The following is a 15510-nucleotide window of genomic DNA, read 5'->3' as shown; positions in this document are numbered from 1 at the left end:
TGGCATCCTAGATTTGGTGAAATATCATTACCGGTTGTGCTGATCTGAGGCAAACCACAGTATCTCCGGGTAAAAATGTCCCCATCAGCTAAAGGGGGACAATGTCCCTCCTTCAGCCAGCCGCTATGAGGCTAAAATGAGGCCACGTCCGTAGACAGTTTTGACGTTGCCCAGCCCTTCCCTCCTTCCCTCCTGCAGGCACCACTGATGGGCACAGGTGGGCTTGGGGCAGACAGAGCGGTCCCGAGCTGGGAACTTGTTTGTTTATCTGTGGAGAGGGAGGCCTCAGCACCGAGGGCCAAGCAAATATTTGCAGTTATGGATTAACTCGAGGTCCAGGCTGTCATGGCGGCAGGAGGGCGACCTTGCGGTTTCTCGGCGGTCCACCCCAGTAAGTCCCCTTCGAGGCAGGTCTGTGAGGGGGGCTGCAGGAGGGTGACCACGGCTGAAGGTGGACTCCTCTAGCCAGGGTTTGAGAGGCTGGCTGGAGCTTGGGGTAAAGGAAATCTGGGTTCTGCCACCGGCCAGGCCAAGGCTCTGGCTGGCATTCCTCAGGCTGGGGTGCCATGGGCCCCAGGGGCCTTCCTCCCAGACTTTGAGGGAAGTGGAAGTCGGCTGAGGGCCTCCAGACCCCAGAGCCATCACCAGAGGCAGCGTGGAACCCAGGGCCCTCCAGGTTCCCCACCGCAGCCTCACCTCTGCTTCTCAACCCTTTAGACACATGTCAGAATCAGCTTCAGGGGGAGTCGGCAAAGTGGAACATGAGGTTAGACGGGGAGGGGGCGCCGGTGGGGCACCCACTCAGCCTGGGGGGCAGCGGGGGCGCCTAGGTTTCCGGCCAGCAGGGCTACCTCGGCGGCCTTGTGGTGCGCCTGGTGGTTTGCGGCAGGGGTTAATGTTCCAGGCCTGGAGCCACACAGGCCTGAGCTCAAGCACTAGCTCTTCCGCTTCCTGGCTGTGGGTGTTTAATAAGCGATTTCTCTCCTGTGAGCCTCAATCCCCCACTCTGTGAAATAGGGTGACAACATTAATACCTACCTCTTGGGTGGTGGTGAGCCTTCGCTGAGATAATAGTAGCTCACGCTTGCTGAGCATTTGCTATGTGCAAACCTATTCAACAGGTTTATGTAGATTAACTCATTTCATTCTCACAATAACCCTCTGAGGCAGAAATACAGTTTTTCCATCCATTTTACAAATGAGGCAACTGAGGAGCAGTTAGGGGTCTTGCCCGACAATCCTGTCCTGGAGCTGGGATTTGCACCAGGCGCTCTGACTTGGTGGCCTGTCCTCTGAACCATGTACAAATTTCTTGAAAGACACCGGGACTGTCCAATAAATGTCAGTTATTATTCTTAACCTGGCCTTTAGATCAGCAGAGGCGTCACCCCCGAATCCTCACCGAGGGAGGGCAGGAACATTGTGGGTGCACCTGCCCATCACCCTTCTGTGCTGGGTCCCCTTTGATCTTCACCAGGTCACTGCCCCTTCCACTTCCTCTCTTCACCCTGCAGGCTCGGGTCGTGTGATCTTAGCCCCATATAGACAAGGGGACTGAGGCGCCACGTGGGTGTCTGAATAGTGAACAGGGACCCCCCCACCCCAGCTTTTGCCCTGGCGATCAGCACACACAGGAGGCCAGTTCATTCAGCTCCCACCCGGGGCCGGGGGAGGGGGCAGAGCGGGGGGCTGGCGGGGCTGCCGGAAGCTCAGAAGTCCTCCTCAGACAGGTGGCAGCAACTTCAGAATGTGGCAGCTTACAAGCCTCTTACTGTTCGTGACCATCTGGGGAATTTCCAGCACACCAGTTCCTCCCGGTAAGGCCACTCTCCCACCCCCCTCCTCGGGGACCCTCGGCGGCTTCACACCTTTCACCATCTCCCCTGAGCCTCAGGGCGAGAGGAGATGAGAGGCGGACCTGAGGGCACAGGGATAAATTAACTGAGGGGAACACAGCAGCAGGCCGCAGCTCAGGGGCTGAGTCCTGTGGCGATGGCAGGGAGCCCCCGGGGTCACGTCCTTCCTCCTACCTGGGGGGTGGGTCACAGAGTCCCCTGGGGTCTTCCCACTCCTCCGCTCCCTCCCTCAACTGTGAGGGCGCCAGGCCCCGCTGCCACGCAAACTGCCCCAGAGCAGCCTGTCCTAAAATGCTCACCTGCTGGCCGCTACCCTGCCCCAACCCCTCCCCTGGTCCCCACGGCCAGGGGACCAGACGTGGAGAGGAGGAGGCCAGGATGCTGGGGGAGGGGGCCTGCGGGACAGACGTGCTACCTGGTTTCTTAGGCGGCCCTCCCCCCACACCGCCTGCAGCCACCATGGGCTGTTCCTTCCATTTATGCCTCTTCCTGAGCTGCTCGTCTGCCTGGCAGCCCTTCCTCCCCACCCCCAGCCCCGGTTCCCACCTGCGGTCCTCTTGGCTCCTATGTCCAGACTCAGTCAGGCACATCTTTCTTTCCTGAGGATGCCCTTCCTGGCCTTGGCATCCTCGAACCTCTCTTGCTCACTCCCCTGCCTTGGTCCCTCCACCCCAGCTGTCCCCCTGCCCCCAAGGCAGACACCTCTCAGAGCCCAGGAGACATTCGGTGATGCTCCCTGGGTGGCAGATCTGCCGTTGTCCAGGTGTGCCTGCCCTAGGGGTAGGGCGTGGGAAATGCTCCATGAGGGGGAGGGGGAGGGGAGAGGGCAGGGAGGATGGAGGGACGGCATCAAGATGGGCTTGCACAAGGTGTATTTGGAGAACAACGAGACCCGTTTACCTTTGCAGTATAATAATAACAGCAGCAGCACGTGGCGTTTGTCACTGGCTGCTCATTTTCATGCCAGGCACTGTACTAAGTGTTTTACATGATTATCTCATCCTCATTTTTTGATGAATAAACTGAAGTTTAGAGGGGTAAAGACATGGGCTCAAGGTCACACGGAGGTCGGGCTGGGTTCGGAGGGAGGGAGGTCTGTCGGTCTCAGTGCACGCACTCTGAATGGTCAAGTGTCCTGTCCTCCGATGGCCGGCCACCTACTTCGGGAGGAGGAGAGGGTATCGGTACCTGGAATTATAATCCCGAGAGACCCAAGACGAAAACCTCCCCAGGGACTCCCCAGCCGGGCCCCCTCACTGCGGGCCCCCCACCAACGCGAGCTCCCTGTGACCCTCCCAGACTCAGTGTTCTCCAGCCACCAGCGTGCCCACCAGGTGCTGCGGATCCGCAAACGCGCCAACACCTTCCTGGAGGAGCTGCGGCCCGGCAGCCTGGAGCGCGAGTGCAGAGAGGAGACCTGTGAATTTGAGGAGGCTCGGGAGATTTTCCAAAACATGGAAGACACAGTACGGCTGCCCGACTGGGTGCAGAGCGTGAGGCTCAGGGGTGGGACCTGGAGGAGCAGCCGGGGGCCCCTTGGGAGTCCTGGGAAGCAGTGGGCACCAGCCCCTTACCCTCGCAGCTTGCCAGGGGTGCAGCAGTGGAGTGAACGGCCCTATGGTCTTGGTCAGGGCACATGGGACTCCAAGAAACAGAACTCTGCAATGAGCATGAGAAGCGTCTGGGGAAGCCTTAGGCTGGGATTCCTACCCAATCCCACTGGAGGTAGTTCAGTCCCCCTCTCCACCTGCAACTGGCCACCACGGCCTCCCCTCTTCTCTCTCCCTCTGATCAGAAGGCCACCACCCCTGCTTCCACCCTGCACCTGCTGACCAGGTGACCCAAGACTCCCTGATGTCACCCAAGACTCCCTGATGTCTGGGCACACACACACTCACTCTGTGCCTTAGATACTCCAGATTTCAGGGGTGAAATCTGACTGCTCAGGGGATCCAAGGAAAGGGTCTGTGTCCTCTCTGGCCCCCAGGGCCCTGTGGTGGTGGCCCTGAGGTGGTAGGATGCACTTGGTAAGGGAGGTGGCTTCCTGATACAAGGCTCAGACCCCCTCCAGCACCCAGAGCTCACTTTAGCGACTAGGACCCGGGGGTTGTGCCACCACCTGGGTCCCCTTCAAGCTGTCTGTAGGCATGCCCTTCCCACTCAGCTCTCACGGCTGAAGGGGGAGCTCTGGGTGGCTTCCTCTCTTGCCCTCAGCCGCCATCTCCACTGCCTCTTTCCCCAAATGGCCTCCTCAGCAGATGCCAAGATGATTTTCTGCAGGCACAGCCTGGGCACATTACACCCGTCCCGGGCGTCCCCCCCCCCACCCCGCCCAGGGTCTCCCAGGCCAGCAGGGGGGCTTTCGGCCCGGGCATCAAGCAGTGGATCTCAGGGACTGGTGGTCCCAGCCCAGCAGCAGAAGTGCCACCAGAGAGCTGGTTAGAAAAGCAGACTTTCTGAACCGGCAAGCTGTGCCTCACACACGACGTCCTGCTCCACACTCAGCTCTGAGAACACGGCCCGGTGCCTGGAGGGATGGAGCTGGAAGCAGGCAGAGCACCCTGGGGGGGGGGGGATTTGGGTCCCTTCCTTTGCAGAGGCTGCTGTGGTAGCAGCCAGCGCCCAGAGGACGGGCGGGGGACGGGGGGCGGGTTTGGGATGTGGGGTGGAGATGGGCAGAGGGGCGAGGAGCCTGGCCTTTCTCAGGGTGCAGCTGCCCAGAGGCTGGGGTTGACCCCTCTTTGTGTGGAAGCCCTTCCCTTCCCTGCCCGCTTAGATGCTGCCTGCCGGACCTGGGCCAGCCCGGGGAGGGGCCCCGGGGGCTCCCCATCTACACAGGTGGGCTGATGGCCCCTGACACCGCCCCTTCTCTCCGCAGATGGCCTTCTGGTCCAAGTACCACGGTGAGTGCGCTCCAGACCCCTGGCCGCGGTGCCCGTGCCCCTCGAGGTCTCTGGGCCGCTGGGGGGACGGGGACGGGGCCGGCGGACCCCCGTGATCCCCTCCTTACCCCTCGTCGCAGACGGGGACCAGTGCGCGGCCCCGCCGCCGGCGCACCCGTGCGACAGCCCGTGCTGTGGGCGCGGCACGTGCATCGACGGCCTGGGCGGCTTCCGCTGCGACTGCGCGCAGGGCTGGGAGGGCCGCTTCTGCCTTCAAGGTGAGGGGCGGCGGGCGGCGGGCCGGGGAGCTCCCCGGGGCCGGGGGCGGGGCCGGGCGCGCAGAGCGCCGCGCTCTCTCGGCGCCCTCCTGCCGGTCCCCCGCAGAGGCTCGCTTCTCCAACTGCTCGGCGGAGAACGGCGGCTGCGCGCACTATTGCTTGGAGGAGGAGGGCGGGCGCCACTGCCGCTGCGCGCCCGGCTACCGCCTGGGGGACGACCACCTGCTCTGCGAGCCCAAGGGTGAGCCGCAGATGGGGGACAGCGCGGGGCGCCCGGGCGGTGAGCAAGCCACAGTGCCGAGTCCCAGGCGAAGGAGACGGGCCGCCCCGACGGAGAGGGAGGGTGCCCTCGGCGGGTGTCCTGCCCGCTCTTGCCCTTGCTTGCCCGCCTTCCTCCAGGGGCCGCTGCTCACGTTGGGGGCGTCGCCTGGAGCAGGAGCCCAGAGGTAGCGCATCTCCCCAGGGCGGTAGCGGATGGGGAGGGCACGCCTCCAGCATCCTCCTCCTCTCTCTTGCCGGCTTTATTTCCGCCTTCACCTCTGGCTTCTCTGAGGAGAGGCAGGAACCGTGATTCTGCCTTCTTTTCTACTTTCTTTTTTATACGTTTAAATTTCTATCAGATTTATATACTTACACAACAGTCGGAGTTTCACAACTCTTACCATGATTTCAGCAGGTTTTCCTCCGTGTGGATCTTCTTGCATTCACTGTGCAGCGCCCTTTTCATGTGGAAATGCGTGTCTTCTATCTCTAGGAACATTTCTTTAGTTATTTCCTTGATGACCTGCCCTGTGCTTTCTCTGTTCTCTCTTTCTGCACCTCCTAATCAGATCTCTTTCCCCGGATTGATCTTCTAGTTTTATTATCTCATTATCTCTTCTATTTTCCATATCTTTGACTTTGTGTTCTTCTTTCAGGGAACTTTCCACAACTTTATATTCCAGTCCTTTTACTGAAAAAAAAAAAACCTTACTATTCCTTTTAAAGTAATTAGACATTCACAGGAAGTTGCAAAGAAATGCCTGGTGGACCTGTTGGCTGGTGGGCTTTCCTGTGAGACCATCTGAAGGCCCAGGTCACTGGCAGAACCCCTATTGCCCAGATTCTTAGGTCTTTAGGCCATTTTCTGAGAGGACTCCTCCAAGCTCATGCTTGGGTGGTCCCAGCCTGGCTTCCAGCCCCCTGGGGAGAGTAGGGGGAAGAGGAACTGGCATCTGCCCAGTCTGCAGATGTCTGCGTGACTCCCTCTGGTCAGCCTTGCGTGTCACTCTTTCCTGTGGCGGTGCCTGGAGTCCCCAGGTCTCTGGTTCACCCTCTGCGGAGAATACACCTAGGGTCTTCTGCAGGGGTCAGAGAGGAGAGTCAAGCCACTGATGAGGGGTCGAGACAGAAGCCTAGGGCTCTAGCAGTTTCTTTGACAAGCTCTCAACATTCCTGCTGTAGCCCCACCTGCACAGCTTCTTCAGAGACACATGGAGGCTTCCTGGGCGTTTGTGTTGCCAAGCAGCCTGCTCCCAGCGTCTCCTACTACTGGCTGAGGTTTCAGCTTTCTCAGTCGGCCAAGTCAGTTACCATGTCCCTCTGCTGTCCAGCTTCTGGAATCTTGTCGCTGTTGTTTCATCTCCATTTTCTGTCACTATGCAATCCCCCTGCTGATGGTTTCCCACTGCTTCTTGCGAGTCTAAATCTCCCAACCCAGCCTGAATGGCCCTGGCCCACCTCCCAGCCCTCAGTTCTGCTCAGTGCTCTCTCCTCTGGGCTCAGGAGCCACTCTGAGGCTCTCTGGGCGTGCCCACCTCCTCCTCCCCATAAGTCCTTACCTCTGTTAGGAGCTCGGCAGTGTCCCAGCACGAGACCTTACTTGTGCATCTCAGGGATTACTCCCAACAGCCCTGGGGTGTCCCAACTCTGAGAACTTTAACGACCTGCCCAAGGGCACACCGCTAGGTAGAGATGCTGCTTGGTCTGACTCTTGCCATTAAGTGGCGCTGTTCGTTACCCGACTGACCAACCCGAGGGGCTTTGCAAGTTGATAGAATTGAGTGTCTGAGCATCATTTATCCTACAAGGCAGCAAAGGAGGCTGCTGGCAGGAGGGGGACAGAGATGGGAGGGCAGTCTCGGGAGCAGTGCCCAGCAGGCACTCAGCAGCCTCCCCCTGCCTTCAGTGACGTTCCCTTGTGGGAGGCCAGGGAAGCAAATGGAGAAGAAACGCAAGAACTTGAAACGTGACACAGACCAAGTAGACCAAGAAGGCCAATTAGATCCACGGCTCATCAGTGGGCAGGAGGCCGGATGGGGAGAGAGCCCCTGGCAGGTGAGAGGAGAGAGAGGCAGCGGCTCACCAGCTGGGTCAGGAGTCACTGCGCCCAGCTCCCGCTCAGGAGGCACCAGTGGGAAGGGAAGTGCACCCTTTGCTTGGGGGGGGGGGAGGGGGCGGCAGTGCTAAGGGTGGAGGGTTCCAGGGAAAGATGGTGCTAACCCGATGGGAGAGGGCAGGGTGGGGTGGGCACCGGGGACCGAGGGGGAATATGCAGGAAGGAGAGGTATAGCTTTTAAAAAGAGCTGGAAAGATAATGCTCTGCTGGTGGTATTGGAGGCAGAGGCCTGGCTGAGGGGAGCGGTGTTTTCCATGGGAAAGGGCTGGGAGGGAGGGTTGACCTCTGAGTACCTCTCCAGCCCTCCCATGGGAACTAACACTTATTTGGTCCCCATCTCTGCCAGGCACTGGGGTGGGGGGATTGTCCAGAGATCAATAAGCAGGAGACTGGCAGGTCTTGGGGAGCTCACAGTCCCCAGGAGGTTCAGGCTCCTGAACACACGGCAACCCAATGGGACCAGAGCCGCTGGCAGGACAGGGACAGAGGGAACCCGGAGAGGACTCCCAAGGCAGCCTGGGGGCCCCAAAGGCTTCTCAAAGGACTCGAGGACCAGCCTGAGCCCCCGAGGGTGAGAAGAACTCTCTGGAGGCTGATGAGGATGATTATAGGAACAGCACAGGCAAAGGCGGGGAGATACCCTGGAACAGGCAAACTCCACCAAACATGCAGAAAAGAAAATGCCAAAAAAGTCCACGCGCGTGTGACCAGGGAACCCAGGGAAGACCTATTTATGCAGCTAGTGCCCGGGGCTGTGCTGAGACTGGGGGCCCTGACACGGAGCTGCCCGAAGGCTGCGTGGTGCCGTCACTGCCCACCCCCCATCACAGGTGGTCCTGCTGGACTCGAAGAAGAAGCTGACCTGCGGGGCAGTGCTTGTCCACGTCTCCTGGGTGCTGACAGCGGCCCACTGCTTGGATGACCGCAAGAAGCTCATCGTCAGGCTTGGTGCGGGCTGGAACCAGGCCGGAGGGGTGGCCCAGACGGGCTGGCCGGGTTTGGGGAGACTGGTCTCCGGGGTGCTTGAGCAAGAGGACACCAGAGCTGCACAGAAGGCATCTGGGGGGAAGAGGCCCGTGTGCTCCCTCCCCGCCACTCTGTGGCGGCATTTTAGACACAGTGACACCAGGTAGTTTGCACGTAAGGGCTTCTCTTCGAATCTGGTGCCCAGGTGCTTACACACGTGTGTTTGCCAGTGAGGAGGTTGCACACATACTTGTGTCTTCGCTCTCACTATGTGGAGTGGCCGTGTGTGTGGACCTTCCAGAAGGCATCCTCAGGGCCACGCTTCCCACAGATGCACAGGGATGGACTGCGCGGGGGGCCCTGGCATCTGGCACAGCAGCCAGCTGCTCCCCTGCAACAGCCCAGGGCTCCCCGAGCCTAGACCCCACTCTCCACCAATTTCTAAGGGGGGGCGGGGGTTCTCTCACTCCAATCTTTATGCAAAAAAAAGAAGGCAAACATATGTACTGAGAGTGAATGACCAGATTCACACACCCTGCCTTCACGCCCAGCACAACCGGAGGCCAGTGGCCTCCAGCGGGGCTGGGCTTGGAGGCAGAGCCCTCACCCCCCCTTTCCAGGAAGCAACAGCCTCGGCTGAGAAGACCTCGTGTCTTGTGTGTGGGCCAGGTCTTTCTTCCCTGGTGGAGCCTGTGTCCGGCTGGCCCTCCTCTCTGGGTCCTGCTATTCCTGCCCCGCCCCCATCTCGGCAGGTGTCCCATGTTCTCTTTGCGGCTCTGGTCTGTGTCCCAGGTCTCCAGGGAGCTTCAGGCTTCCCTGCTGACTGCCCACCGCTGGTCACTTCCCAGGCCTCACTGCTCCATCTATGAGCCAGTCCTGAATTCAGACCAGCGTTCTGCCCCTTTAGGACTGACACTCACGGGCTGTTGCCCCTGATAGGGACCAGAGGCACAGCCCTGTGGCCCAGGACAGTGCCGGGCATACGCGGTGACCACTCCTGCTGTCCCTCCACGAGGGCCTGCAGGAGCATGGCAGCCACGTTGGCTTCAGGGGGCCCCAGGGGAAGGAGGCTCCCCCAAGCCCACTCTGACAGCCCCTCTGCCCTGCAGGGGAGTATGACCTGCGGCGCTGGGAGAAGTGGGAGGTGGACCTGGACATCAAGGAGGTCTTCGTCCACCCCAACTACACCAAGAGCACCAGCGACAATGACATCGCCCTGCTCCGCCTGGCCCGGCCCGCCATTCTCTCGCAGACCATTGTGCCCATCTGCCTCCCAGACAGTGGCCTGTCGGAGCGCGAGCTCACCCAGGTCGGCCAGGAGACGGTGGTGACAGGCTGGGGCTACCGCAGCGAGGCCAAGAGAAACCGCACCTTCGTCCTCAACTTCGTCAAGGTCCCCCTGGTCCCGCACAACATGTGCGTCCTGGCCATGCAAAACAAGATCTCCGAGAACATGCTGTGCGCCGGCATCCTGGGGGACCCGCGGGATGCCTGTGAGGGCGACAGCGGGGGGCCTATGGTCGTCTCCTTCCGCGGCACCTGGTTCCTGGTGGGCCTGGTGAGCTGGGGTGAGGGCTGCGGGCGCCTCAACAACTACGGTGTTTACACCAAAGTCAGCCGTTACCTCGACTGGATCCACGGCTACATCAACCCTAAGGAGGCCCCCCTCGAGAGCCAGGTGCCTTAGCATCTCCCCCGCTTGTGTCTGGACCCCAGAGGACACCCTTGGACGGGGGCTGGGTTGTTGAATGGCCAAGATGTTGGACATTAAAAAGGGCATGCAGCAAGCACAGCAGCTATGGCTCTGTCTGTCTTTCTGACCCTTTTCTGGGCTGTTCTGGAGGGAAGTATTTTTGGAGCATCTACTGCACGCCCCACACTTTATGAACTGAATCTTATTTACCTTCCATAGCAACTACTCTGTGGGGTAGGGAGGAGAAGACCCAAGGTTTGTGGCGTCTAAAGCCGGTAAAATTTGGGGGAGCTCGCTTTATGAAAAAGAATAAAAAATGGGACTACAAAACTGGGAGAGCCCCTCCCAGGGCTTTGGAAGGGGCCTGTGTGAGTCAGGGGTCCTGACAGTAAAGCCAGCTCTGAACGTAGAGACTGCAGCTCATATTATGGGGGAAGAAACTGAGCTTCAGGAAGGTTTGCATTGTGGAGCCAAAACTCAAACTAGGTTTGACTCCCAAGCCAGGGCCCTTCAGGCCGTCCCCCACTCTTCCTGCTGGCTCTGGAGGCCAGCATCGGCCTGTGCGGGGAGGAGCCAGAGACCCAGAGGTGTTGGTTCAGCCCAGAATGAACTCATGCTGTAGGTGGGGAAGCTGTTTAAGAACAATGCCACACAATCGTGAATAGCCGTAAGCTATTGACTCTGTCTTGACCTGGCCTTATAGGCATAACTGGATGAGTGAGAGAAATCAGTTAGGATGCACCCGACAAAAAGGGAGAGTGGTGAGACAAAGCTGAGGCAATTAGTCTAAAGTCATTAAATTAGTCTAACTTTCCGTGTGCCTCGGCAAGTCACTTCTGTTCTCTGGGCGTCAGTAAAATGAAAAGATTAGATTGAGAGCAGTGGTTCTCAACCTTCACTGTACTTTAGAATCTCCTGGGGGCTGGGGATGTGCGTGAGGGCTTTCAAAGACATCTACATCCAGTTTCACCTGAAGAGATTCTGGCTTAGATGATTTAGGGTGGGGAACCAAAACACTGATATTTTTAAAACTCCCCAGGTCATTTTAATGTGTGACTAGGGTTGAAAGCCACTGGACAAAAGGAACTTTAAGGACCTTTTCTGCTTGTGGTGCCAAGACGCTCAGGGCCAATGAGGATAAAGAAAGTACAGCACAAATCAGTCAGTGGTACAGGAGGCCTTGACTTATGATTACATCCCGCTTGTTGGAACCACAGCTGCTGCTTACAGACTGGGGGGGACACCAGGACCCACTGAGTTCTATACGTGCAACACAAGGAAAGAGGCATGGCTGAGAAGGAGGCTGCAGGATCTGTCTCCTTAGGGCCTGGGAAAGGGTAGGTGGGACTACTTGGAGGTGGAAGGAAGCCAGGCCTGGGGCTGGAACCATCTGCTGATCAGTGCCTAAGGCCAGTGTCCCCAACACTTGCAGTGGGACATGATGGATTGAAAGAGTGACAGCATGCTGAGGTCTTATTATTTTGGGGGGGGGGGTTTCCATTTGCATGGAATATCTTTTTCCATCCCTTCGCTTTCAATCTATGCTGTGTCCTTAAAGCTGAAGTGTCTCTTGTAGACAGCATATAGATGAGGATTGAGTTTTCATCCATTCAGCAATACTTACATCAGACAAAATAGACTTTAAAAGACTGCCCTTGTTAAAGATTCCCCAGGTGAGTCTCCTGTCAAGGTGGTAAACTAGCGTGGGAGAGAGAACTTCTGGCATCCCAGCCTGAAGAGATGTGCTGACCTGCTCTCCGGTGAAACTAGTGAAAATTATTAAAACAAACAAACAAATAAACAAAATCTCTGGAAACGGTCCTAAGAGCAAACAAAACAAGAACAAAAATACAACTTGTAAACCAACATAAGAAAACCTGATCTGTCCACAGAAAGCAAAGAAGGAGAATAAAAGTAAATGAGCAGCACGTAAAAATCAATGGTATTTCTACATGTTAACGATGAACATGTGGAAACCAAAATTAAAACCACAATACCATTTCCAATCACTCTAAAGAAAATGAAGTACTTAGATATAAATATAACAAACATGTACCAGATCTGTGTGATGACACTTACAAAATGCTAATGAAAGAAGTTAAAGAAGACCTAAATACACGGAGAAACAATGGAAGCCTCAACACAGTAAAGATGTCAATTTTCCCAAAATTGAGCTATAGGTTTAACACAATTCATAGAAAAATCTCAACATGATTTTTTTGTAAACCAGCTTACTATTATATATATATATATATATATATATATGTTATATATATGGAAAGGCAAATGACCTTGAGTAGCTAAAACACTTTAGAAAAAGAAGAACAAATTAGGAGAAATCATTCTACCCAGTGTCATGGATTATAATCTAACTACAGTGAACAAGATTGTGTGGTATTGGTGGAGGGAGAGACACATAGCTGAATGGAATGGAATAGAGAATCCAGAAATAGACTCACACAGCCATGGCCATCTGATTTTTTTACAAAGATGCAAAAGCAATTCGATGGAGGAAGGAGACCCTTGTCAACACATGGTGCTGGTACAATGGGGCATTGACAGGCCAAAAAATGAACACAAAAATTATACAAAAATTAACTCAATATGGACTTACATATAAAAACTATAAAATGAAACAAGAAGAAAGTACAGTTAATGGAAACTATGGAGTAAGATGGAAATAATAAGGATAAATGTAACTGGGTTAAACTTATCAATAAAAAGAAAGAACTTTCAGAATAAAAAATAAACCTGACAATATATTATTTACAGACAGCGTAAAAACAAAAAACACTGAAAGACTGAAAATGATATTAGAAATTCCACATTGATTTGAATGAAAAGAAAGCTAAGATAGTGATTTTAATAACTGATAATATGGCAATCAAGGAAAAAATATCACAAACAACAAGGATGGACATTAAATACTGATAAAAGAATCAATCATGTATAAAGGTATAATCATGATAAAATAATATATGCCTCTAACAATATAACCTCAAAATATTTATAAGCCAACAATTGACAGAAGTGCAGGGAGAAATAAGCAATTGTATTTGGAAATTTAAAAGAACTCTCTCACAACCAATAAATTAAACAGATTAAAAAATAAATGGATATATAGAAGATTTTGGACAATAAAATTAATATGCTTTTTTTTAGCCTGCTAGGAGCATTTACAAAAATATACTGGACCATGAAGGAAGCCTCAATAAATTCCAGGGGCTCAATGTGATATAAAACATATCCTCTAGTAAAAAGGCAATGAAAATAGAAATTAATAACAAAAAGTAGTTTTAATTTATTTGGACCCTCCCCTTTTTTTCTTCATGAGTCTGGCTAAAGGTTCATCAATTTTGTTTATCTTTTCAAAGAATTAGCTTTTAGTTTCATTGATCTTTCTATTGTGTTTTTTAAAAAGTCTCTCATTTATTTCTGCTCTGATTTTTATGATTTATTTACTTTTACTAACTTTGGGTTTTTTCATTCTTCTTTTCCTAATTCCTTTAGGTGTAAGGTTAGATTGTTTATTTGAGATTTTTCTTTTTCCCTGAGGTATGCTTGTATCTCTATAAACTTCCCTTTTAAAACTGCTTTTGCTGTATCCCATAGATTTTGGATCATTTGGCTTCAGGTATTTTTTTATTTCTTCTTTGATTTTTTCAGTGATCCATTGGTGAGCATATTGTTTAGTCTCCACATGTGTGTGTTTGTGTGTGTGTGTGTGTGTTTGTAATTGATTTCTAGTCTCATAGTGTTGTGGTTGGAAAATATACTTGGTATAATTTCAGTTTTCTTAAATTTACTGAGACTTGTTTTGTGGCCTAGCATGTGATCTATCCTGGAGAATGTTCTATGTGCACTTGAAAAGAATGTGTATTCTGCTGCTTTTGGATGGAATATTCTGTATATGACTGTTAAGTTCATCTAATCTAATGTATTGTTTAAGGCCAATGTTTTCATATTGATTTTCTGTCCAGATGATCTGTCCATTGATGTAAGTGGGGTGTGCAAGTCCCCCACTATGACTGTGTTACTGCCAGTTTCTCCTTTTATGTCTGTTAACATTTGCCTTATATATTGAGGTGCTCCTATGCTGGGTGCATATATATTTACGATTGTTATATCTTCTTGGATTGATCCCTTGAGCATTACATAATATCCTTCTTTGTCTCATGTTACAGTCTTTTAAAGTCTATTTTGTCTGATGTAAGTATTGCTGAATGGATGAAAACTCAAGCCTCATCTATATGCTGTCTACAAGACACACTTCAGCTTTAAGGACACAGCATAGATTGAAAGCGAAGGGATGGAAAAAGATATTCCATGCAAATGGAAACCCCCCCCCCCAAAAAAATAATAAGCTGGGGTAACTTTACCTATATTAGACAAAATGGACTTCTTTTTTCTTTTTTGGCTGCACTGCACGGCTTGCAGAATCTTAGTTCCCTGACCAAGGATCGAACCCATGCCCTCTGCAGTGACAGCAGGGAGTCCTAACCACTGGACTGCCAGGGAATTCCCAGCAAAATAGACTTTTTAAGACAAAAACTGTAAAAAGGTCATTACATAATGATAAAGGGGCCAATCCAACAAGAGGATATAATGTTTGTAAGTATTTCTGCACCAACATTGGAGGTCCTAAATATATAAAGCAAATATTAACAGACCTAAAGGGAGAAAGAGACAGCAATAAAATAATAGTAGGGGACTTTAATACCACACTTTCATTAAAGTAATAGATCCTCTAGACAGAAAATCAATAAGAAAACATTGACCTTAAACAACACATTAGACAAGATGAACTTAACAGATGTATACAGAATATTCCAACCAAAAGCAACAGAATACACATTTTTCTCAAGGGTACAAGTGAATATTCTCCAGGATAGGTTACACATTAGGCCACAAAACAAGTCCTAATAAATTCAAGAAGATTGAAATCATACCAAGCAGATTTTCCAACCATAATTGTATGACACTAGAAATCAATTCCAAGAGGAAACCTGAAAAATTCACAAATATGTGGAGATTAAACAACATGCCAATCAACAACCAAGGGGTTAAAGAAGAAATCAAAAGAGAAAGCAAAAAATACCTTGAGACAAATGAAAATGGAGATACAAGACACCAAAACTTGTGGATGCAGCTTTTAAGAGGGAAGTTCATAACTAACTGTACACCTTAAGGAACAAGAAAAAGAAAACCAAACAAAGCCCAAATTTAGTAGAAGGAAGGAAATAACAAAGAATGGAAATAAATGAAACAGATACTAAAAAAATAATAGAAAAGATCAATGAAAATTAAAGCTGGTTTTTTAAAAACATAAATTTGACAAACCTTTAACTAGACTGCCCAAGAAGAGAGAGGACTCAACTAGATAAAATCAGAAATGGAAGAAAAGACATTACAACTGATACTATAGAAATACAAAGGAGTATAATACACTACTATGAAC

The 15510-nt window shown here is 52.4% G+C and overlaps 1 protein-coding gene across 3 annotated transcripts; it reads left to right on the top strand.

The window, feature by feature from the left end:
* The first annotated feature begins 1732 nt into the window (after window positions 1-1732).
* On the top strand, window positions 1733-10046 carry PROC (protein C, inactivator of coagulation factors Va and VIIIa). 3 transcript variants are annotated; one of them, XM_061199099.1, is made up of 8 exons: window positions 1733-1817; window positions 3156-3322; window positions 4735-4759; window positions 4879-5016; window positions 5123-5257; window positions 7184-7332; window positions 8224-8341; window positions 9469-10046. In XM_061199099.1, the coding sequence occupies exons 1-8, from the start codon at window positions 1748-1750 to the stop codon at window positions 10044-10046; spliced, it is 1380 nt and encodes a 459-aa protein (XP_061055082.1). In that variant the 5' UTR covers window positions 1733-1747. The 3 variants fall into 3 exon arrangements, with proteins under 3 accessions (XP_061055082.1, XP_061055089.1, XP_061055097.1); XM_061199106.1 differs by having other exon boundaries at window positions 1748-1817; window positions 3162-3322; XM_061199114.1 differs by having other exon boundaries at window positions 1748-1817; window positions 4879-5033; window positions 5182-5257.
* The last annotated feature ends 5464 nt before the right edge of the window (window positions 10047-15510 follow it).

The sequence above is a fragment of the Eubalaena glacialis genome, chromosome 1 (genome assembly GCF_028564815.1).
Source record: "Eubalaena glacialis isolate mEubGla1 chromosome 1, mEubGla1.1.hap2.+ XY, whole genome shotgun sequence".
In the NCBI taxonomy this organism is placed as follows: domain Eukaryota; kingdom Metazoa; phylum Chordata; class Mammalia; order Artiodactyla; family Balaenidae; genus Eubalaena; species Eubalaena glacialis.
This window is presented reverse-complemented; position numbering and strand designations above follow the sequence as displayed.

Excerpts from the sequence above, each read along its gene's own strand:
- PROC (XM_061199099.1), top strand. The coding sequence starts at position 1,748 with ATGTGGCAGCTTACAAGCCTCTTACTGTTCGTGACCATCTGGGGAATT. Across the intron at positions 5,258-7,183 it reads CCTGCTCTGCGAGCCCAAGG|TGACGTTCCCTTGTGGGAGG; the intron begins GTGAGCCGCAGA and ends CCCTGCCTTCAG. Across the intron at positions 7,333-8,223 it reads GGGGAGAGAGCCCCTGGCAG|GTGGTCCTGCTGGACTCGAA; the intron begins GTGAGAGGAGAG and ends CCCCCATCACAG.